The sequence below is a fragment of the Suricata suricatta genome, chromosome 13 (assembly GCF_006229205.1).
Source record: "Suricata suricatta isolate VVHF042 chromosome 13, meerkat_22Aug2017_6uvM2_HiC, whole genome shotgun sequence".
In the NCBI taxonomy this organism is placed as follows: Eukaryota; Metazoa; Chordata; class Mammalia; order Carnivora; family Herpestidae; genus Suricata; species Suricata suricatta.
Window position 1 is genome coordinate 13207423 of NC_043712.1, and position 25540 is coordinate 13232962.

Sequence of the window (25540 nt, forward strand, 5' to 3'; positions counted from 1 at the left end):
TATTGGTGAAGGCTTATGGAATATAACCCAAAGAGTTATTTAGTGTTTCAAAGTTTTTAAAGCATTTTCACATCAATCATTTTATCTGAGCCCCATAACACCCCTGTAAGGAAGGAAGGCAGCGTAGAGTTTTTTTTTCCAGTTTAAACAATGAGTTTTAGGAAGATAAAGGGATTTTCCAAGATCATAGAAGGCCAGTCTAGACCAAAAGGCACAGCTTTTATGATCTACTCTATGACTGATGTTCTTTAAATTAAGCCTGATTGTTCTCATTTTAATATAAATTAAAGTAAATTAATGTTTTCACTTAACAAATACATATCGAACACCTAACTGTATAAATGTCAAAAGAAAATAATTATAATATTATATTCCAAAGGAAGATATACAGGATTATCAGATTATGTGAGCCATGATAACAAATTGTTCTACTATGAAAGAGCCAGTGATTAACCTCCTGTAACACCTGACATTATAATCAAGCTTAATTTGTAAGCCTGGGGAAAAAAAAAAAAGAACTCTGTTCCTGCCATTCAGTGACCTCGATTTTGGGCTACGTTGTGTGCTTTGGGTAACAGACTCAACCCAAAAATGGGAAAAAGACTATACTATCTGATAGTATTATAAAAATAATCTTTTTACTGCCTCCTTAAAAAAAATTCTGAGGCTCAAATGAAATGATAGATGCAGAAATCCTAAGAGGCCAACTCAGTTACCATAGAGTCTTGCAAAACCAGAAATGCCTATATTTATTTACCCTAGAGAGTCCCTGATTATGCCTGAATTCAGGGTTTGGTCATAGGACCAAGAACCTTGAAAGAAGAAATCTCTTTTTTTTTTTTTTTTTTAAAAACTTAAGATTTTGATCTCTTTTTCGACATGTCTAAAAATTTGAAAAACATCCTTGCTACTTTGAATAACTTACCAATGATATCTTGTTCCCTTTCAGATTGAGGATTTGCAAAGATTTTAACTTCTTCCCTAACCATATTGGGATATGTTCAATTTCATTTCCTGCAAGGTTTAGCTTTTGCAAATTATGCATATTTTCTATGCCTTCAATTTTGCTGGAAAAAATAAAATCAAATTTAGTAAACAGAATGATAGAGTCCCTCCCTTGAATGTTTAGAATAAATTGCCTTAGTTTTACGTGGGGTTAATTTTCATAACTAAAATTTGTTAACCCTTTTTATAAATGAGAACCAAATAAGAAGTGGCTGAAAAGAAACTGACCAGAACAGCTAAGCTGCCAACTCTTCATTACTAGGTCCAGGAATCCTACGTACTTTACTATCAAACTTTAGGATCCAGTACAGAAAACAGTCTGTCCATGGCATTCTAGTCACTGTGAGGGGTGACAGCTGTGAGGACAGCTGGGGGAGAGCTGAAAATCTCAAGAGCGCACATACGAGATTTCCTTCATTAGTACCTTCAGTCACCACCAAAACATTAGCTATGCCAGCAGCATATGGCTGCTATTTTGAACTCATGGACTCCCTAGAACAACACTATCTATATTTATTAACATTATTTTAATCAGAGTATTTAAATCAATAAAGCATCACTCATATTGATGAATTTCATTGACGAAATATGTTCCCAATTTAATTGTCAATTTAATTTCTTGGTAAATTTTCTATATGGACAAATATTTCCAAGCTTTTTTTTTTTTTTTACTTTACTGAAATTATTTTTATCAGGATTATTTTCATACAAACTTTATGTTAAGGATTTAACTCATTTAAATCGGGACGTTTTTCCCCCATTTTATTTTTGAATATTAGAGCTTCTGCCACTGTTAGTTGTTTTGTTTTGTTGGCCACTATATCTACCAAGTCTAAGGTAGGGCGAAGTATATAAAGATTTTCAACATTTGACAATTGCATCATTTTGTTTATAACAGGTTTTCTATGGTTTTTTTTTTAACCACTGCCAGTTTTATTATGTTTACTTCTTACAGTAATATATATTGTGGAGTGGAAACATGACTCAATGTATTTCTTAGAACAATAAACAAAAAACTTCAGGATAAACACATAGGATCAAAACACACTGGAATACCTTTAGAATAAAAATGATAGGGTTACAACACTGCTTCATGTCAACTCTCCTAATGTAGTAGGCTGTGGGTCAAAGTCTCTACCTGTGAAAACTTCCTGTCAAAAATGGAATTAAGATAAAACTTGGTACTCATGTATCTCCTTTGATAACACTAGAAAGATATTACTCTGCACTTTAGTAATGCCAAAACACGAAAGCAGGTATATGTGAAGGACCAGACTAGCAACGAATGAGGGTCCAGTGTCTGCTATTTCAAAGGACTCTTTCAATTCAATAATGTGAGCGGCATTAATCTCTGACAAAGACAACCCTGCCATGCTACCTAAAGGAGTATTTACTTACCAGATTTTGTTATATGATAAGTTGAGTTCACGTAATTTTACCAGCTTGTCCATCTTCTCAATCTTCCCTATTATGTTATAGCTGAGATTCAGTACTTCAAGTTTAACACATTTTTCCAAATTTTCGATATACTAGTTGGAAACAAATGAATACTTTATACAACAGATTCCGACATAAAGTACACCGTGTGTGTACGTGCATCAGAGGCTGTTTTGATCAGTCACTGGAAAATAATACACCCTTACTGCTCCCCTGGACAACTCCTTGGTACGGAATTCCTCTGACCAAGAATAGCAGCTCTCCCCAAATTTTCCTTGCCCTTTGGGCAGACAACACTTCCTATGTACCCAAATGCTCAAGACTGTCCACCAAGAATTCCACCTCAATTTTTCCTCCCCCTCAACTTTTCTATACCTCCTCCTCCTCTCCTTCTTTCTTCAAAGTTCAGCTAGGTACTTACACTCTTCTTGCATAATCTCATCTACCACCCCTCAACCTCCCCCACTGCCCCATTCTCTTGCATCTTCAATCTCTTTCTCTCCTGTATCTTCCCCTCAAGTTTAAAAAGTCACTATTCAAGAGCTTCAGGGTGGCTTGGTCGGCTGAGTGTCCAACTCTTGATTTTGGCTCAGGTCATGATCTCAGGTTCAGGAGCTCGAGCCCCACATCGGGCTCTGCACAGACAGCTCGGAGCCTGCTTGGGATTCTCTCTCTCTCTCCCTTTCTCTGCCCCCACCCCCAATGCTGCTCTCTATCTCTCTCTCAAAATAAATAAACTTTTTTAAAAAGTCACTATTCAAAAGATATCCATTATGCAGTTACTACATACCAGATGCAGCACCAGGCAATGGATACCAGTGAACTAGACCATCCCCCTGCTGTAGAAGCCTTTGTTCAACAGGCTCAGTCTCTCGCTGAACCTGTTTTCCTATGAAGCTATCATTTTATCTCCTTTATTTGTGACCACGTCCTTTCAAGAGTTGTGTACATTTGTTCATTCTGCTTTCCATTTACTCCTATTCTGTTGGTAAGGCAGGATATCTTCTGCTTTTACTACATAATCAAATAGTCCAAGACTGCCATTCATCCATCCCACAAATATTTATCCAACATGGATGATGTGCCAGGAGCTGTTCTAGGTGCTAGAAGTACAGTGCTGAATAAGAAAACTAAGGTTCTTGTTTTCATTCGCGGAGAAAGCCAATAAAGAAGTAACATTTTTAGACACTAAAGCATAGTCACAATAAAACAAAGATAACGTGACATGACAGCATGCAAGGCACCCAGAAGGCGGATGTGTCTGCGGTGTTCACTGTGACAGCATAAATGCCTGGCACATAGTGGGCACTGAATAAATATGTGGTGACTGGAAGAATGAGGAGTCATTGAGAAGAGGGCTAACTGCAACTGGGAGGTGAGAGAAGGCCGCGCAGAGGCCAGACACTGAGCTGAGACCTAAGTAACAAGAAGCCAGCTGTGTGGGGGGGCAGAGAATAACACGCAGAGTAAAAAAACACAAAGGCCCAAAAAGAATGAACTTGGTTGATTTGAGAAACAGAAGGACTTTTTAACTGCCAGATCCAGATGGCTTCTAAGCTTTTGTCCTATTTAATGATTCCGTGACATATTTTATCATCCATTTGTGCTTGAAGCTCTCCCTCTTTTGGCCCCCATCCATCATACTCTTAATTCTCTTGTAATAGTCCCTTAATAGAATAGTCCCTGTTCTAATAGTCACTTCTAATAGTGCGCACTTTCTCTGACTGCCCGTCATTATTTCTCCTCTTAATGTTAGGCATTCTTCTAGGAAGCTCTATGTTCCAGAGATCAGGAACTGAGCTTATTTACCTGTGAATGGGGTTTCCACAGCCTAACATAATGCCTGGCATATAATAACATACAGTAAATATTTACTGCCTTGGTGTTATTTTTGCAACTTGTAAACTCTAGAAGTCTCCTTTTCCCTTTTTTAAAAAATTTGTATTTATTTGATTGGTGGGGGGAAGGGGCAGAGAGTGGGAGAGAGAATCTTAAGTAGGCTCTGTGCTGTCAGAGCAGAGCCTTACGTGGGGCTTGATCCCATGACCGTGAGATCATGACCTGAGCCAAAACCAAGAGTCCGACACTCAACCAATTGAGCCACCCAGGCATTCCTTTCCTTTTTCCTTTTTAATTACACAATATATAAATACACTCTAATAAAAATTTCAAACAAAACTTAAGAAGCTCTCTTCATCACGTCCCCAGGGCTCTGTAAAAAATCCCACTGATCAAAGGTAACCATTGTTAAGATACATCTTATCTTTCTATTCATTTACATCCATATATACAAATATATAAAAACAGAATTTTTAGATCTTACTATACAAAATGTTTTGGAATTTGCCTTTCCCCCTCCCCCCCGCCATTAAATACACTGGACATTTTCCCATGTTAATACATAGAGCTCTAACTCAATTTTTTTAAAAAACTTGATAGTATTTCATGGTTTACTCCACCATAATTCATATAAAATCAGTCCCCTATTGACAGACATTTGATTAGTTCCAACTCTTCTATTTTAAATAATGCTTAATAAACATGACTATATACTTTTGGATACATGTGCATGTAATATCAATAGAACAGACATCAAGGAGTAGAATTGTTTGATTGGAAAGTATAAATTTGGTAAATATAAACTCAATTGCTGGATCAAATAAGTACATCTGACATTTGGATAAATGCGACCAGTCTTGGTAAAAAGGCAGCATCAATCTATATGTCCCACTAAGACCATATGATAATATGCACTTCCCACACCTTTCTGAACATGAAATAATCCTTTTGATTCTTGTCCATTAGACATCATGACAGAGATGGAAAATGGTACCAAAATCTTGTTTTATTTCCTATTTCTCTGATATTAATAAAGTTGAACACATTTTCATGTTAATATTAGCCATTTATAATACTTTCATCAATGTCTTGTTCATATCCTTTGCACATTTTCCATTGAGTTGTCTCTTACTGAATTATATGGGTGTTGTTACAGACGCTGAAAACAGTCCCTGCCAGTTTGTTGCTTTTAACTTTTTTTAAAAGATACCTTTCATTAAACACTTTTTCATCTTTACACAAGCTAAGTCTGATAGTATTTTTCAGTGTGGCATTAGGGCTGGTGTTTACTTAAAGGGCTTTCCCAACTCTTCTAAATATATTCTCCTATGTTCTTTCCTAATACTGTTATAGCATTTTTGTGGGTTGATTTTGCTTTGGTCTCATCAAGATCTTCAACCTTCTGGATTTAATTTTTGTGACTAAAGTAGTAGGCATCTAAGTTTATTTATTTTCTAGCTCAAAAATTTAAGTCGTCTTTTATAATGTGTTCATGTTGTATAGTTTATGAATAAAGCAGTAAACACTCTAGAGCAGGAATTAACAAGTTTTTCTGGAAAAAGCCACGTAATGAATATTTTTGGCTTTGTGGGCCTTATAAAAAACAGCCACAGACAATATTCATGACAAACAAGTGTGGCTGTGTTCCAATAAAATTTTATTTACAAAAATAGGCCGCAGGCCCCATTTGGCCTTCCAAGCTATAGTTTGCCAACCCCTTCTCTGGAGAGAATCCAATAACATATAGAATAGTAAGAGCTTAGGAATGTAAAGATGTCATACTTCTGATAGAACTTTCACTGGAAACAATACAACATCTGCTACACATTAGGTAACATCAGGATGAGATGTTACTGTAAATCTAACATAATCCTTCAATTTTCCGTTTTAAAGCACAGAAAATTAAAAACAATGCCCATATTCAGAAACGCTGGTGACCTACCCTAAATTTCTTGCCACCATCTTTAGCAAGTGAAAGGTTCAGAGATTTTACCAAAGCCAAATTGTCCTGTTTAGTAAGTTTTTTAACAAGGGCTTCTGTAATATATCGGACTCCAGCATGTGAATCAGCTTCTGCAATTATAGAAACAGATCATCATCAGTAAAGACATAAATTTTCTGAAAAACATTAGTTTGATATCATATAACAAAAAAATGTTAAGCCATGCAAATATAAAAACAGCTAGTTAGTTCTAGTTGCAGTGTTTAAATGTTACTTTATATATAGCATTATATAATAATTATATAGCATCTACAATAATGTCGCTAAGTTGTATTTTATAAATATTAACTGTGTACCACACTTTGTGCTAAATGCTTTACACTTTAAAAATTTAATTTGTATGACAAATTTTTGAAATAGAAATTACTATTTCTATTTATTTAAAAAATTATTAACAGTTTGCTCAAGATCTTGTAGCCAGTGTAAATCCAGGACTTGAACCCAGGCAGATAAATCCAAAACATACACTTTTTAACATTTATTCATTTTTTTGAAAGATAAGAGAGAGCAAGCAGAGGAGGGGCACAGAGAGAGAGAGAGAGACAGACAGACAGACAGACTGCAAAGCAGGCTCCAGACTCTGAGCTATCAGCACAGAGCCTGATGAAGATGCTTAAACTCACAAACCGTGAACTCATGACCTGAGTCAAAGTCAACTGCTTAACCCACTGAGCCACCCACGTGCCCCTAAAACTTAAACTTTTAATCATATGCAGCACTAAAGTTTTCAGCAATATTTTGATGTTAGCTTTTTAATTTTTAAACAAACTGGCACTAATCTGGGTTTGTTTTTTTTAATTCCAATCTCAAATTCAGAAACACTAGAATTCTTTTTTTTTTAATTTTTTTTTAATGTTTTATTTATTTCTGAGACAGAGACAGAGCGTGAGTGGGCAGAGGCAGAGAGAGAGGGAGACACAAAATCCGAAGCAGGCTCCAGGCTCTGAGCTAGCTGTCAGCACAGAGCCCGACGTGGGGCTCGAACCCACAAACGTGAGATCTGACCCGAGCTGAAGTCGGACACTCAACCGACTGAGCCACCCAGGCACCCCAACACTAGAATTCTTAAAAATCTTCTTTTCTTAAATGGTGAGAAACTTAAATTTGTTAGTCTTTTAAATAGAGAACACCACATATTTTATAAAGAACTAACATGATGGATAGAATACCCTGCCCTAAGCCTGCATATTGCTATCAAAACTTGTTAAAGCCATCTTACATTCTAGAAAAGCAGCTGTAAAAAGAAAATTCTTTCTTTAAAAAATTAATGCTGCGTTCCGATCCAGGCTGTGTGACAAAGATTTCCTGGGATTATTTATAATAAGTTAAGATTACATTTATTTTTTTGGTACAAAATAAAATGATTTTTTTCCCATTACTTTGGGCTATTCTAGGAAAGAAAATGAGTAATCTAAAATACTAATCAAATTAGAGTCAGCAATGTACCAACTGGCAGCAAAGGTATAGTCTAAACTCAATTGCTGACCTGATAAGATTTATTAATAAAAACTGATCAGATAGATCGCTGCGATTTCATGATTTAGCAAAGAAATTACAAAGGTTTCGTTCACATTTAGTCACATTAAATCGTTTCTTAGAAAAAAAAAAAAGAATCTGAAAACAGATTCCCACGCTAACAGACTGCTTTTAAGAAAAAAGCCTTGATGGAATATTTACATGTCCCTTACAGGGCAGTCAGTCCCTTCACAGATAGGCACTCTGTCAACAGCAGGCTGGAATAGCCCAAGGGTGGGTAACAATTTTGTGCTGAACTAAGGCACTCTGAAGTGAACACATACGCTTGTCCTCTAACCAAGGACGCCGGTAAATTTGGCAGATAAGCATTAGGCACTCTCCCACCGTAGGAAATAAAGCTTCCCTTTTTTTTTAAATATTTTTTTATGTCTTTTATTTATTTTTGAGAGACAGCGTGAGCAGGGGAGGGTCAGAGAGAGAGGGAGACACAGAATCTGAAGCAAGCTCCAGGCTCTGAGCCAGCTGTCAGCACAGAGCCCGACACGGGGTTCGAACCCACGAACTGTGAGATCGTGACCTGAGCCAAAGCCGGTCACTTAACCAACTGAGCCACCCAGAAAGCTTCCTCCTTCTGGAAACGTCCTTCTCCTTCGCCTTCAGCTCTCAGACAGCTTCACTGTCACCCAGACCCCTTCATCCTCCACTGTCCATCAGCACAAACAATAGGTCATGTTAGTACCCAGATATATATTTCACATGGGCCGAAAATGTTAGTTCAGTATTTTCCATCTCTACTCAAGAGTATGTGTTCAAATTCTTCTTAAGATTAAAAAGTATTACCTTTACGGCCTTGGTGGTCCAAAAGCGTGGTGTTTTCATCTGTAATCTCAACTTGCTCATCCCACTGTCTTCCAAAATTAAAAGGCAGAGTCTCAGATCCACTTAAAGGTGAAAGTGACCTAGATCTTGTATTGGACGTGAGGGATGGTGAACTAGGAGAGCGAGGTGATGGGGGCATCTTTGCTTTGGGAAATTTTTTCTGAGAACCTTTCTTCATGGCAAGAATAAAGCCGGGTGTCCATCAAAACCTGTAATAAGAGTTTTCAGTTTATTTAACAAGGTTAATTTTTTAGAGCTCTCAAAACTATTCATCTCTTTCTATGTAAGTTCTATGCCCAAAGTGGGGCTCAAACTCACTACCCCAAGATCAAGGCTCGCAGGCTCTACTGACTGAGCCAGCCAGGCACACCCCTCTTTCTAGAGTTTTTAAGATGACAAAAGTTAGAAACTCAGAGGCTAGCGAGGCCAGGACCCATACTCTTCCAAGCAGATGGGAGGGGACCCTGCTTCAGACACTGCTGGTCACCTTGCCAGAGGAAAAGCAGACCTCCAGAGGGCCTTGAATTGACACATGCTCCAGCCAGAAGTTTTACCTGTCATTTCTGTTCTCTATTGGGCCAAACTAGTCACAACGCCCCTAAGACCCACAAAGGGCCCTAGAACGCAAGAAGGGGAAAACATTTGGCAACCAGCAGTATTTAATACTGATGAGTACTCTCTCCTTCCTGATAAAGTTTCTTTCGCTTCTGGGACACCACATCCTGCTGGTATCCTCCTGCCTCTGTGGCCACTCCTTGGCCTCCTTTGCTGGCTCACACTTTGCTCAGTCTTCAAATGTCAGAGCTCCTCAAGTCTCTTTTACTCTCTCTCTCTCCCTAATCTCACTTTAGACAATCTAATGCACACCCATGTGGGAAGGGGCAGCACAAAGAAAAAGCAAAACAAGTCCAGAGGCAGAGACATATTTTGAAGGCCCAGAAGGTCTGCAGCAGCAAGAGAAAGTTAGTGGAATGATGGATTATCAGAATCAAATAAGCAGGTCAGAAAACACCATCCGTCTTGTCACTGCCTTGCCCTGATACAGTTTAGTAAAGACCATACCTCTCCCTCTATTCAGCCTTTCCTCACGCTTCTAACTTTCCATCTTCTTTCAACTTCTCCGAAGGAGACAGACCTCCATAATCCCCAAAACCTCCCTCCTTCTTCCCAGCCCACCTCAGTACGCAAATACCCATCCCCATTTCTTGACCTCCATAGCCCTCTCCATCCCGTAGCCCTCATCTCAGTATTTTCCCTACAATTCTACTTCATCTCATGCCCTTTGACTCATTTAAATACTCTTTCTCTCGTCCTTTCAAATATGCTGATTCCCACTCCTCTCTAAAACCAATCCTCCATTCCCGTACTTGTCAGCCTCTGCCTCCCACACTTCATCCCATCCTCACAGCCGAGTTTCCCCACAAATCCGGTCCCAATTCCCTAACGCTGTATTAGTCTCCCTTCCTCTGCACTCCCTTCCAGCATCCTACCTCAACACTCCTATATCCATCCTGATTCCTCAGGCCACTCATCTCCGCAAATATCCTGATGTCCTGTACATTCCAATACTCTGACTTCAAATTATTCCCCTCCAGCGAAATAGCGAAACCTCTACCCATTCCTCTTCATCCCAGTGTGGTTGTTTGAATACGAGCCGTTCCAATCAAACGGCCTGACCTCCATGTCCTTCTTCATTCTCTTATATCCTGGGTCCTCCTCTCCTCTCTCTCTCCATTCTGCTCAGATATTGTAGAACACAAGCTGCCCATCTCTTCCCATTAATTTATTTATTCAGTAACTCCATTTAATTGAGTGACTTTTATGCACTAAGAACTGTCAGGCTCAAAAAAAAAATAATGCTGAGAAGTCAGGGTTTCTACACTCAAGTTGCACAAAAGGATTACATCCCCCCCTATTATATACAGTCTCCGCAGCAAGTAATCTCCTTTATAACATCTTACAATTACAATTAAATGATCATTTGTGCAACAACTTGATTATTGTTCATTTCCAAGCAACAAGACAGCAGAGATTCTGTCTATTGTTGAATGAAAAGAGCGCAATGCTAAGCACTCTTAAAGACCTTAGCAAATTTAAATTCTCACAGATGGTGTACAAGGTCAGAATTATTCATCTCATTTACAAGTGGCAGTGTGTTATCGGGAATTAAGAGCTTGGATTCTGGAACTAAAAAGCCTAAATTCAAATTAAATTCTCCACTTACTGTGTGACTTTAGGCAAATCACTTAATCTCTCTGATCCGCAGTTTCATCAACGTTAGAATGAAGTTATTTTTAATTCTGAATTAGTTAATACATGCCAAGGGCTTAGGAATGAATTAGACACATACGGTGCATTCTAAGGTAATTAGCAGTTATTTTTACAAATCAGGAAACATGCTCAGGAAAATTAAGGTACATGCCCAAAGTCACAGAGTGGGTTAGGTAACACAAGTTGGCAGAACCACGACTTGAACCCAAGCTTTGACATCAGGATTCACCCATTCTTTAAACCATTACACAACAAAATATTTGTTCTTTCTTTTAACATTTCTTCCCAGTACCTAACTTTTCATCATTCTCCATGTACTGTATTCCGTCGGATACCAGGACACTCATAAGGACACCCAAACCGTCCTTCATCCCTGCCATTCCCCGCAGACACCTGGCACACCCCTGCCCCTCCCTCCTTCTCCTCCTCCTCCTCCTCCTCCTCCTCCGGGCAGCAGGACCACCATCCTTCTCACAACCGCACCCACACCTCCCCACAGTCTGGTTCTCCATCCCCGACAACCGCACCCCGCCACCCCCCGCCAGCATCCCCACCCATGACTTTCTCACTTCTCATCCAAACCTCCCTCTTTCATCCTCCTCCCCACTCCCGTTCCGGGCCCTCCCTTCCTTCTCATCCAATCCCAATTCCCAAGCACACGCCCCCGCCCCCGGATCCATCCGGAGCCGTCCCACCCCACGCTTGCTCCAGGCCTTCCCACCTTCGCTGCCAGCCCCCACCGCTCCGCCCGATGCCTGAGAACGGCCCCGACCCGGCCTGGCACTCACCGCCGAGGAGCCGAGCGGAGCGGGCCCGCGGGACGAGGCGGGACGGGAAACGCGCAGATAGTTCCCTTCAAGCGTCCAGCGATGCGGCGGCCATTTTGTTGTGTTGTGCCGGTTGCCCAGAAGCCGCGCGCGCGCGTGGGCGGGGCCTGCGACGGCCACGCCTCTCCTGGCGCCGTTGAGAGGGGCGGGGCACGGCTTCCCGCCGTTTTTGCCGCCAGGGGCACTGGACTGCTGGGTCGCGGGGCGTCCTGGCCGCTCGAGGCTGTTTACTGATGGGGAGCTTGTAGGGTCGAGTTTTCCTGCTGCAGTCGCCGACTAGTCCGTCTCCCTTCTCTGAGGCGAAGCCGCAGCTGTCTCACGCCAGGCCTCGGACACGCTGCTAGTGGGCTGGGCCGGAGGCGGTCCTGAGGGACCGAGTTTGTGCAGTCGCCAAGCAACCGCCCTTCCGATTGGCCGCAGCTTCTCTTTGCGCGAGACGGGCCCGAGAATCCGTGCAGCGAATGTTCTAGTGGGCTGTGCACAGAGAAGCAAAAGCAGGAAGCGTCTGAGGAGACGTCAGTTAGGGCTCGCCTGGAAGTGCTGCATTTCACCGCATACATTCAGCATTCATTGAAGGAGAATTTAGTGGATACTGTGAATTAAAAAACATTAGTGTCAAGGACACCTTCCTCCACCCCAGCCCCCCCACTTCCCTGATTGTACCTTGAACCGTGTCGCCAACAGAGGCTGCACCATCTCCAGAAATCTCCAATGCAGTCACTACCTCTCTTTTACCAGAATCTTCGAATCTTATTTGTGCAAAAGACACCCCCCGCCCATCCCGGCCCAATCTTTAACTTCGTTATGACTCCTCACCCCCAATCTCTAGTTCTTATTTGCTCACAAATTCTTCCTTCATCAGAGTTCATGGTCCGTCTTTGTAACACTGTTTTAGAAATTCCCTCCATCTCGGTTTCCTCATCCATGAAATGGGATAATCACACCTACTACTTCTACGGTTTTCCTGATAATTATACAAATTAATGCCTGTGAAAGTGCGTGTCCCATAGTAAGTTCTTAATATGTTTTAGTTATTTTACTATTAGGCAAAGGTTTCCCAAAGAAGTAAGCTTTGAAAGAGGAAAAGATTTTAGTCAAGGTGTCGGAGAGTGGGGGGAAAATTTGCTTGGCAAAGGGAACATCTTGTGCAAACCCCAGGGGGAGGGGAAAAATAGTTTTGAAAATCAGCTGGTTGTTAAGTAGATCATTATGTTTAATGCAAAAACCTGGAGTGAAGAAGCTAAAAAAAAAGAAGACGAAGAAGTAGAAGGCGGAAGAGGAGCCATATTCTGAGCCACCCTGGGCACTTCTAGTTTTTCAAGTCAAGTGGATTCACTTCAAGAGGAAATTCAGGTGACTTCCAACAGGGGGCACTATTCACATTCACATTTTCAGGAATGATGCTCCCCACCTGTCTCCCACGCAGAAGGAAGCCCTTGGAGTTGTCGAAAAGGCGAAATGCCTGAAAAGCTCCAGATTTTAAATTTAAAAGGAAGAGGTATCATTTTTTATTGAAGTTAGATCATGTTTACTCATTAGTTTGGAATGTGCACATTGCTGAATCTCTGTTCGGTCATTTTGTGTTTGTTTTGACGCTCATTTCTTTTTCTCTTTTCCACCAGAGACTTGAATTTATCGCATAGCCTCACTGCTATGCCTCACAGCCTGTAACGACATTCAGGTGGGTTCCAGTATCAACACATGGTGTGCTGGCATGGTTCATTATCAATGTTATTAGTAGCCATCAAAAATATACACAAAGTCCAGAGGACGGTGCGCACTTTTCCTGTGGGTAGTCTCTCGGTCCCTCTCCAGTCACCCTTGATGGGTTCTCTCCAGTCCCTTACTGCCAAATTTTTCTCCTTCATCCAGGTAACGGTACCCTAGTGTCTGTCTAGCATGAGTTGTTGGATGGACCTTAGGCCTTGGAGATGTCAGAGGGGAAACCTCTCTCTAGGTAATTTGAATATTAACTGCCTCTCTTAGCACGCGAAAGGAAGCTCCCTCACTAAAGCAAGAGTGAAAATTAGAACGAGTCAGGGGAGGGGCGCCTGGGTGGCTCAGTCAGTTAAGCGGCTGACTTCAGCTCGGGTCATGATCTCTTGGTTGGTGGGTTGGAGCCCCGTGTCGAGTTCTGTGACAACAGCTCAGAGCCTGGAGCCTGCTTCAGACTCTGTGTCTCCTGCTCTCTCTGCCCCTCCCCTACTCATGCTCTGTCTCGCTCTGTCTCAAAAATAAATAAACTATAAAAAATAATTTTTAAAAAAGAACGAGGGAGGGTAACTCATTCATTCCACACTAATTTGTAAATATCTGATTCTATGAAGAAGTTGTTTCTCTTCTGAGTTGTATTTACAATACAAATATTAGCCATGGTAGAGTGACTTAGCTGTCCTTCAGTTCTTTCCCAATGATAGCAAGGTTATTCTGTTTGTTTGAACTTGCCTCATGTTTTGAAACCCAGATTTATCATTTTGCAAATTTGCTTTGGAGGAGAAATCAGAGTAGCTGATCAGTCTGGGAAGACAGCTTCCATTACTGCCATTTCTTCCTGTGACTTTGAAAGTTAACTAAATCACAGATGTATTTTTAAATAAATGTTTGCTTGTTTTTTTAATCTCACAGAATAAGGTATAGTTTGCACTATAAAAACGAATCCTGTACATTGTCTAAATGCAAATTTTGCATGAGATGCCCATGAATGTTGACATGTGAAAATAACCTAACTCTTTACAATAACCTAGGATGACCTGTCTGCAAAATACCAAATTCGTTGGGCTTGGTTTGCAAAACCGTTGATAATCTCGTTTCAGTGTACTGGGTTCATTTTTTGTTTTTATTGTTGTTCATCTGTCCTTGGCTTTCCTCTGTTCGTTTTTCCAATATTTACTAAGACTCTATTATGTGACAGATCTGTGGGAATGCAGTGGTGAATGAGTTAGTTTTTACCCTCAAAGAGATTGCAATCTAGTGGGAAATAACAGAAAAGTAAGACACTTTGGTAATGGAATAGAATTAGACTTGGTGGTGTTCCACCAAGCTTCTAATGTGAATTTGTGGATGGGTTGAATCCAGAATGAGAAGGACCTATAATATCCAGTGATTTTTAACAACCCCATCCAGGTTAACCTTGCACTGTTTCCAGTGCCAATGCTGGTAAAGACATTGAGACTTGAAGAATTTGAGGCTTGCTCTTTGAGTTCAGATCTAAAGGCCGGGGCAAGCTTTTTGTGCTCAGGTCTAAACCAGACCCACTGTGTCTCTGGATCATACCACCTGAACCCACACTATTATCTATCATTTACCTCTTCAGGGTTAGAGTGGCTTTCCCGTGGGACCAGAGAATATTTAAGACCAGAACAGCCTCCAAGTACTATTGGCCTGTCTCTAGCTTTGAAATATTTTAAGCTCTAAATTCCTGTCCCTTCCTTCCTGTTTTAAAGCTTTTGTAAGTTAACATTTTGAATTTCTATGAAAGGGAAACCCCTTCTTTCAGAAGCATCCCAGCTATAGATGAAATGCCCAAGTTAGGAAATTACTATCTTGTAACCCTCAACGTATTTGATTCAGACAGAAATCATCAATAGGTGTTAAAACCATTACATGAAATATAGTCGGGAAATAAGATATTCACTTGGTCTCAAAATATCACATACAGATATCAGCAAAAGGGAATAAATTCAGGATAGCATCAGAAAAGGACGTGAACTAGAGACAAATTTCTAGAAGAAGGAAAACAATGTATTTGTACTGACAGGTGAATCAGGGCTGAGCAAGACTAACTGTCCATATAAAACTTCCCCAGATTCTTTTCAACAGATTTTTAGAATGTAAGAACTAGAGAAAATCTCAGGGTTTGGTCATATCACGTAGCTAATCTCCTTCAATTTACAGTTAACATGATCATCTTTTCAGTCTTAAAAGATAAAGTTATTTTCTTACATAGATCTGTCGATTCTAGTATCAAGTCGTTGGCTGAGGGCTGCTTGGGAAGAGCTCACTGCAGCTTGAAAGCTCAGGTGGGTCTTGAAAGCATTGCCAACCGGAAGCTGTTAGCGAATATGCTCCTTGCAGCTGGATGGCAAAGTCTTTCTTTCTTTTTATGTTGTTTAATTTTGAGAGAAGAGAGAGCATGAACTCGGAGCAGTGGGGAGGGCCAGAGAGAGAGGGAGGCACAGAATCGGAAGCAGGCTCCAGGATCTAAGCTATCAGCATAAAGCCTGTCGTGGGACTTGAACCCACAAACCATGAGATCATGACCTGAGCCGAAGTTGGGCACTTACCTGACTGAGCCACCCATGAGCCCCAGCAAGTTCTTTTCTTGAAAGGAAACCCAAGCAGATCATCTTCATGGTTGCCACACTGTTGTTGATCAACCTAAGATACCACTGTGTTGCCAAAGATGGTGCCTGATGATAAAATAAGCGTGCTTCTGTGTTTAGGGAGGAGTTTCCTGAACCAGAAGATCCTGGCCTCTTGTCATTATTTCTTTTTTTTTCCTTTATATGCTTTGCAGATATAACTGACTCTTTCTCATTGTTAATGCTAATCACTACTGTGTAAAACCAAGCAAAACCATACTACTGTGTTATTGTCTCTCAATGCCCTATGCAGACTTAAGCACTTTTAGCTAACCTGTTATTGGGGTTTCCTGGGGCTCCAGCATAGGCCTGTTGAAGCTGAACCCAAGGAAAGTCACGATGATGATAATGTATTGTCAGAATTATCTCCCCATCTCCATGTAGCTTGATGCAGGAACTTGAACTCCTCTTAACTCCCTCTTGTAATGACTTCTGAGGACCTCCTTAATAATTATGCCTTAGATGGCCTTCACTTAGGGTGACACTTAGATTCCAGCTCGTACTCTAAAAAGGCAGAGTAAAAGAGACCAAACTGAATCTTAGGAGATGGTTTCATAGAAGAGAATCTACTTCTAGTACAGTGGTTCTTAGCCTTGGCTGGATGTTTAATTACCTGAGGTAATGCCTGATCACCCCACCCTATTCAGAGACCTCAATTTAGTCAGCCCAAGGTATGACCTTGGACTCAAGATTTTGAAAAGCTCCCAAGATGATCCTGATGTGCAGATAAGACTGAGAACCACTACCCTCCTTGGTGGTGGAAGCCAAAGAAAGGAGCATCATTTGACAAAATCAGCATGTGAGTTCTTCCATTTGTTCAATTCGCTTGCTCACTGAGGATGGCCAGTATGACTCAGCCCTGCCTACCAGACATGCCTACATTTCATTAACGAAATCCAGACAAGCAGAATATAAGAGGAGATTGGCAGAATTGTATAGGAAGTGTTGAAATCTGAAAATATGGGTCTTAAAGGCACACGCCGAAAGAGGCATTTATCCTCTTCAGAGTAGATCAAGGATGATATCTTAGAAAATAGGGTTTGTAAGCTGAGACCTGAGGACAACCCAGGAGGGTTAGCCACATGAAGAAGTTGGGATGAGCATGTAAGGCATAGGGAATAGGCAGCTTGTGCGAAGACCAAAGATATTTGAGAGAGCAACTTCAGGAACCAGAAGTTCGTCAGCAGCGCTAGAACACAGTTGGAGCAATAAAACCATAAGTTAGGTGCCACGGCCAAAGGGGCTCAGATGATCCATATTAGGTGTTAAATCTGTAGGTCACTTTGGGGCATATTGCAATCTTAACAATACTAAGTCTTCCAACTCGTAAACATGGGATGTCTTTCCATTTGTTTAGGTTTTTTAAAAATTTTTTAAACATGTTTTACAATTTTCAAAGTATAACTTTTAAACTTATTTTGGGCTTTTCATAAGTAACTTTATTTTCTTTGATGCTATTATAAATGGAACTGTTTTCTTTTTTTTTTTAATTTTTTTAATGTTTATTTTTGATACAGAGAGAGACAGAGCATGAGAGGGGGAGGGGCAGAGAGAGAAGGAGACACAGAACCGGAAGCAGGCTCTAGACGCTGAGCTAGCTGTGAGCATGGACCCTGACGTGGGGATCGAACCCACGAACGTGAGATCTGACCTGAGCTGAAGTCGGAGGCTTAACCGACTGAGCCACCCAGGCGCCCCGGAACTGTTTTCTTAATTTCATTTCAGTTTAGTCATTGCTGCTATATAGAAATACAATTGACTTTTGTGTATAGATTTGCTGTCCTACAACCTGGCTGAACTTATTTCTTAGTTCTAATGTTTTCTGTTTTTTGTTTTAAGTGGATTCCTTAGGAGTTTCTAATTCAAGATTATGTCATTTGAAAATAGGGATAGTTTTACTTCTTCCTTTCCAATATTGATGCCTTTTGTTTATTTTTCTCAGCTAGTTCTCCTAATTAGAACTTCCAGTATAATGTTGAATGTTGAAGTGGCGAGAGTAGGCATCCTTGTTTCTTCCTGATCTTAGGAGGAAAGCATTCAGTCTTTCACCATTTAAATATGATGTTAACTGTGGATTTTTCTTAGATGCTGTTATCAGGTTGAGGAAGTTTTCTTCTATTTCTAGCTTGTTGACTGTTTGGTTTTTTAATCATGAGAGAGGATTGAATTTGTTTGTCAAATGCTTTTTCCTGCCTCTATATAGATGACCACGGGTTTTGTTCTTCATTCTGGTATTACAGTGTTTTACATTAATTAACTTTGGGGTGTTAAACCAACCTTACATTCCCGGGATAAATCCCACTTCCTCATGGCTTATAGTCCTTTTTATATGCTGCTCAATTTAGTTTGCTAGTATTTAGTTTGTAATACTGTTAAGGATTTTTGCATATATATGTATAAATGATATTGGTCTATAGTTTTCCTATGATGTTTTTGGTTTGGGTATCAGGGTAATACTGGTCTGATATAATGAATTGGGAAGTGTTCCCTCCTCTTCGATATTTTAGTAAGAATTTGAGAAGAATTGGCACTAATTCTTTTTTGTATGTTTGATAGAAATTCACTAGTGAAGCCTTTGGACTTAGGGCTTTGTGTGTAGTTTTTAAATTGCTAGTTGAAATTCTTGTTACAGATATTTTCTGATTGTCTATCTCTTCTTTCAGTCAATTTTAGTAGTTTATGTATTTCTAGGAACTTTTCTGTTTCATCTGTTTTTTAATTTCATCTGTTGGCGTATAGTTGTACATAGCATTCCCTTATAATCCTTTCCATTTCTGAAGTATTGAGAATAATGTCTCCTCTTTATTCATTATTTTAACAGTTTGAGTGGTTTTTTCTTGGAGAACTTAAAGGTTGATTAATTTGTTGATCTTTTTAAAGAACCAACTTTTGGTTAGGTTTGACTTTTCTCTATTGTTTTTCTATTCTGGAATACCAACTCTAATCTGTATCTTTCCCTTTCTTCTACTTGCTTTGCATGGAGGTTAGGTTGTCAATTGGAAATCTTTCTTCTTTTTTAATGTAGGTGTCTATAGTTACAGAATTTCCTCTAAGCACTGCTTATGTTGCATCCCATATATTCTGGTATGTTGTATCTTCATTTTTATTCATCTCAAAGTATTTTCTAACTTCCTTTGTGATTTATTTCTTTGAACCATTCATTATTTAGGAATGTTTTGCTATATTTCCACACATTTGTGGGGCACCTGGGTGGCTTAGTCAGTTAAGCATCTGACTTCAGCTCAGGTCACGATCTCACAGTTCGTGAGTTTGAGCCCCACATCAGCTCAGTGCTGACAGCTCAGAGCCTGGAGTCTGCTTTGGATTCTGTGTCTCCCTCTATCTCTGCCCTTCCCCCACTAATGCTCTGTCTCAAAACTAAACATTAAAAAAATGTAAAAAAAATTTCCTTACATTTGCGAATTCCCAATTTTTTTTTTTTTTGGTCATTAATGTCTACTTTCATTCCACTGTGGTCAGAGAGCATATTCTATTTAATTTAAATTGTTTTAAATTTATTGAGGCTTGTTTTATAGCCTACCATATGATCTATCTTGGAGAATGTTTTTTGTATACTTATGTCCTAGTCTGATATGATATAGTCACTCCAGTTTTCTTATGATTGCTATTACATGATATATCTTTTTCTATCCTTTTACATTTAACCTATTTGTATCTTTAAATCAAAAGTGTGGGGGCGCCTGGGTGGCTCAGTCAGTTAGCGTCCGACTTCAGCTCGGGTCAGATCTCACGTTCGTGGGTTCTAGCCCCGCGTCAGGCTCTGTGCTGACAGCTAGCTCAGAGCCTGGAGCCTGCTTCCGGTTCTGTGTCTCCTTCTCTCTCTGCCCCTCCCCCTCTCATGCTCTGTCTCTCTCTGTATCAAAAATAAATTAAAAAAAAAAAAGTGTGCCCTGTAAAATCCAGCCTGATAGTCTTTACCCTTTGATTGTGTAATTTAATCTATTAACATGTCATGTTATTATTAATATATCTAAATTTATATCTGCCATTTTACCTTTTGTTTTCTATATATCTCATGTATTTTTTTGTTTTCTATTCTTCCTTTATACCTTTTTTGAAAATATTAAATGAATATTTCCTTGTGTTACTTTTAAATTCCTTAAGTTATTTATTTCCATTTTTAGAAGTTATTTTCTTTTTTTTTAATGTTTATTTGTTTATTTTGAGAGAGAGAGCATGAGTGGAAGGGACAGAGAGAGAGGGACAGGGAGAATCTCAAGCAGGCTCCCATGCTGTCAGTGCAGATCCAACACAGGGCTTGATCTCATGATCTGGGCCGAGATCAAGAGTCAGATGCTTAAACAACTGAGCCACCCAGGTGTCTCTAGAAATTATTTTCTTAATGATTTCTCTATGGCTTACCATAACTTATCTGAATCTACTTCATATTTAGACTAACCTAACTGTACTGATACATAAAAATGTTATTATCTCATAGCTTTCCTCTTTCCCCTTTTTGTGCTGTTATTCTACTTATTACCTGAATATATGTTACGAAAACACCAATGCTTTAATATAATTATTACCTTCTAAAATTTAAGATTATTAAAGAAGCTGAGAAGAAAAAATGAAGAGCAAGTATATATTTGTAGAATATGTTATATTTACTTTTCATTTAAATTTGACATGTCAAAAGTCCCATCACTCTCAAATGTGTTATTTAATTCTCTTTTGCAGGGTATTTATTACTATATTTATCATACATAAAGAAGAGATTATAAAACACATAGCTTGAAAAATAATAACATATTGAATATTTGCATATAGGACATCTAGGTTAAGGAATAGAAGCTCTCAGAGTGCCTGAGTGGCTCAGTCAGTTAAGTGTCTGACATTGGCTCAGGTCATGATCCCACGGTTCATTAGTTTGAGCCCCTCTGTGCTGACAGCTCAGAGCCTGGAGCCTGCTTTGGATTCTGTGTCCCCATTTCTCTCCTCCTCCCCTGCTCATGCACGCGCACACACGCTCTCTCTCTGTCTCTCTCAAAAATAGATAAACATTAAAAACAATTTTTAAAATAATAAATAAATAAATAATAAATAGAAGCTCTCTGTGTGCCCTGTATGTACTCATTCTTTATATGGTGTCCCGTCCTCTTCCCCAAAAGAGGATGACTTTTATATTAATAATTCTTGTGTATGAATAAACTCCTTGCTTTTCATTATTGTTTTACCATGTATATACTTATCTTTAATTTGTATAATGTTTACTTTTGAATAACTGAATAGAAAGCCAAATATGGTTACTAAGGAAAAATTAAGATTGCCACTGGTAGATGAAGTATTCCTAGAGTAGATAGGTGAATAGTTTCTGGATCACAACATGGTTTTATCTCCTGAGAATTTACAAGAGCCAACTTTGGGGAATGTCTGTGTACACGGTAAATGTAGTGAGTTATGATCAGCACAGAAGTTAGTTACTGCCGTTGGGCATCTGGTAGGGGGTAGTGTAAATCAGGAATGGAGAGGAGGAATTTCATCAGAACAAATTGCAACAAGCCAAATACAAATAAGAACCTGGGTCAGGTTCATCTGGGGATTCTGACCTCAAGTGAAAAATCTGATATAAGAGCAGCATAGCTCTGGATGATGAAAGTCCTCAACAAATCTGTCCCTTGAGTCTCAATTGCTACAAGTGGATTTCCTTGCATCTTTTGCATAGCTGTCATCCTGGACTTTCCCTTCATTATCCCATTGAGAAATCCTTTTGCCTCTCGCCTGCCTTGGACCTCCTGCATATCTTTGTTGTCTTGTTTTTTTCTCTTATTTTGGTAGAGTGCATTCTCTGGTAGCACACTGAAGGCAGATATATAGGAGGCAATTTTTTTTAAGACTTGCATTGCTGAAAATACCTTTATTCCACCCCTGATAGATGGCTTGATTGAATATAGAATTCTACACTAGAAATAATTTTCCTTTAGAAATTTGAAGGTATCACTCCCCTGTCTTCTTGCTTCCTGTGGCTATTGAAATTTCAGACCATTCTCCATTCTAATTCATAATCCTTCTTAATCCTTCTAACTCTTAATTCTTTATATATCATCTCTGTCTTTCTGTCTGTCTGTCTCTCTCCTTGGAAACTATTAGGATCTATTTGTTGTCCTCAGTATCTTCAAAGTTACAGATGATGTGCCTTGGTATTAGTATCTTTTAATCTTTTTACTTGGCCCTTTGAAGGTTCTTCCAATCTAACAACTCCCATCCTTCTGTTCTAGAAACTTTTCTTAATTAGTTCACTCATGTTAAGCTCCCTTCTTTCTTTCTGGAGTTCTCATTTCTCATTATTCGGCTGCTGGGCCTCTTGGCCTACTCTTCTAATTATTTTATCCTTTTTTCCATCTCTTTGCTTTTTTGAAGATTTATATTCCAAAGTTTCTCATATGGTTTTAATATCCAAGAGCTCATTTTGTTCTCTGAATGTCCCTTTTTTATTGTATCCTATTCTTGCTTCATGAATGCAGTATTTTCTTTTATTTTAATAAGTATATTAAGGAAGGTGTTTTGGGGGGATTGGATGAATAGTCTTCTTTACTTTGCATAATCTGTGTATCCTCCAAGGGTTTTTTTTCCCCTGAATGTTTTGATCCTTATCGTATATGTTAGAAGCTTTCCTAATTCTTTGATATTTGTTTTGTTGTAGAGCAAGGAGATCTTTAGAAATTGTTGTGAATGTATTAAGTTTAAGATGCTAATTAGATATCCAAGTGGAGATTATGAGTAAAGCAGTTAGATGTACAACTCTAGAGCTTAGGAGAGTGGTCCAGGGAATGAAATTTAAGTGTGTTGGTATATATAGACAGTATTCAAATTCATGTGTAAATTCAAATTCATGCGTAAAACTAGAAAGGGCCTGAACTCTGGGGCACTCCAACATTCAGATATCAACTGGAGATATAAATTTGGAAGGTATCAGTAGAGAGATGGTCTTTGAAATAATGACTTTTCAGGAGTGCCTGGGTGGCTCAGTCAATTGAGCATCTGATTCTTGATTTCAGCTCATGTCATGATCCCAGAGTTATAGGATCAAGCCCCACATTGGCCTCTGCACTGAGCATGGAGCCTGCTTAAGATTCTCTCTTTCTCCCTCTGCCTGTCTCCCTGCTCACACTGTCTCTCTCTCTAAAATAAGTTTTTTAATTAAAAAATGAAACAATGACTTTCCTGTTTGTGAAAAAACTGAGGGAATTCGTTTTCCATGGCAGCTTAAAGTAGCCAAAGAGCTCAAGTGAAGATTCTGCTGAATTCTGTATCTTTGATAGAGACACAGGTGAGTACTCTCTTCATTCTCCCTTTAAATACTAAACCATACAGCAATCTAGTGATTCTCAACCAGGGACCATTTTTGCCCTGCTCCTTATCAGGGGACATTTGGTAATGTAGGGGGCGTTTTGTTGTCATGACTAGGAAGAAGGTTCTGTTGACATCTAGTGGGTTTGGAGGCCAGACATGCTGCTAAACAGCCTACAATGTACAGGGCAGCTGCCCATTATAATCACTCTGCCCAAAATGTCAGTAGTGCTGTGGTTGAGAAACTTTGAGATAACTCCACTGGATAATTTCTCTTCCCATTTGTCACAAGGTTGGGGGGGGGCGGAAACTCTGAAAGTTTCAGTATAGGGAATATTAAATGTGTGTGGTCTGTTTAGGTCTAAGAAGTACTGATAATAGGGGCACTTGGGTGGCTCAGTCAATCAAGCATCGGTCAAGCGTCAGTCAAGCGTCTGACTTTAACTCAGGTCATGATCTCACTGTTTATGGGTTCAAGTCCTGTATCAGGTTCTGTGCTGACAGCTCAGAACCTGAAGTCTGCTTTAGATTCTGTGTCTCCCTCTCTCTCTGTCCTTCCACTGTTAATGCTCTGTCTCTTTCCCTCAAAAATATTTTTTAAATATTAAAAAAAGTACTGATCATAGTGTGACATTTGACCAGACACTTTTTTGGCTCCAAACCTTTGTCACTGTGTGTGTTCCTTCTTGGTAATCATGTGAGTCCATGCGTGGGACTGACTACAAAACAAGTGACACAGACCGTCCTTCTGTGACCCAAATTTTGAAGCCTATGTGAGAAGGAAACATAGGTTAAATATGCCCTTGAGATAAAGTGATTTTTCTTTTCGGATGGCTCTAGTAACTGAGATAGTTGGCCAAAAATTAAAACAGAGCTAAAATTATTCTTGTCTCTGATGAGACTGTTTTTGACAGTGTTGGTTTGAAAATGTTCTGGACTGGATCTATGCAGCTGCAATCTTATGGTCCTTTTACATTAAATGATCCTTTTTAGTACATTGTTGCTTACTGACTTTTCTGTCATTGCTCCTACTTGACATGGTTCAGAACTCAGTCAGTGGTTTAAATATTAGTTTATTGGCCCCTGTTCAAAAAAATGTGTTGCAGCAACATGTATGTCAGCAACATCAGTTCCATGAGAAGGTTCATAGTAGTCCCAACAAAATTATAAAGTCTAACAGTGCAGTTATAAAACTCCTGCTTAATCAAAATCTAAAACGGTTATTGTAGAACAGTTTTTAAAGTGGCTGTTATGAATGAATGTTTGACATCTCAGAATTTTGTCAATTTCTGCTTGCATTTTACCTTCAAGAACAACTTCACTAATACTTTGCATAAAATGTACTACATATCTATTATTTTCATGGCACAAAGGATATTAGTAGGTCATAAGGAGATGGCAACCTCCCCAGGGTCACAGCAGCAATGTCAAATTCTTTGTTTCCCATTGCATACAAAATGAAATCAAGGCTCATTAAATGAAATCATGGCATTCAGGGCCATATACAATCTGCCCTCAACCTGCCTTTCAACATTATCTTCCTTGGCCCACCTGATCAATCATTGGGCAACAAATTGTTGAGTGTCTACGACTCCTTTAGACAGTAATAAATAGTGGAGTGTATCCCCATTATATATGTTAGACGCAGTACCTGTCCTCCTGGAACTTAGAGTGTAGAGAGAAAAACAGTCAAGTGAAGAGGCAATTACAAAACCCAATAACCTAACTACTAGCCACCCAGCCATACCTAGAGACTTGCAGTTCAGAAAGCCTAAGACAGCAGTAGCTTCATTGCTCCCTTGCCCATGACCTGGTTGTTGACATTGAGGGGTGGTTTCTAGTCCTAGAGTTCCTGGGAGCATTTCAGCATTTGGAGAACTGCCTGGGGATGTCAGACCTGCTCTAAAGTGGGATCAGTACAGACCTCATGGGCCCCAATGCAACCAGACCCATTCCAGGGAAGCCTCAGAACCACTCAATATCTGAGACATGCTATATGAGGTCCAAGATGATAGTCCCTTCCCTTGCTCCTTAAATTTAGAATGTAGAGCCTGAGACAGGGCGACCTTCCATGCAGGTGGGTTTATTACAAGATTTCTCTCAAGAGAAACCAATAAGCAGTGAGGGAATCTGCA

The 25540-nt window shown here is 39.6% G+C and overlaps 1 protein-coding gene across 1 annotated transcript in view; it reads right to left on the reverse strand.

Moving 5' to 3' along the window:
- The window catches only part of CNTRL (centriolin), a 74601-nt gene extending 62771 nt beyond the window's left edge, over positions 1 to 11830 (reverse strand). The window contains exons 1-5 of the mRNA XM_029919625.1: positions 11698 to 11830; positions 8600 to 8847; positions 6224 to 6354; positions 2404 to 2534; positions 926 to 1067 (exon numbers count right to left, since the gene is read on the reverse strand). Coding sequence (XP_029775485.1) covers positions 926 to 1067; positions 2404 to 2534; positions 6224 to 6354; positions 8600 to 8816 — 621 coding nt within the window. The 5' untranslated portion in view covers positions 8817 to 8847; positions 11698 to 11830. The remainder of the gene's footprint in view (positions 1 to 925; positions 1068 to 2403; positions 2535 to 6223; positions 6355 to 8599; positions 8848 to 11697) is intronic.
- Between the last annotated feature and the right edge of the window lie 13710 nt (positions 11831 to 25540).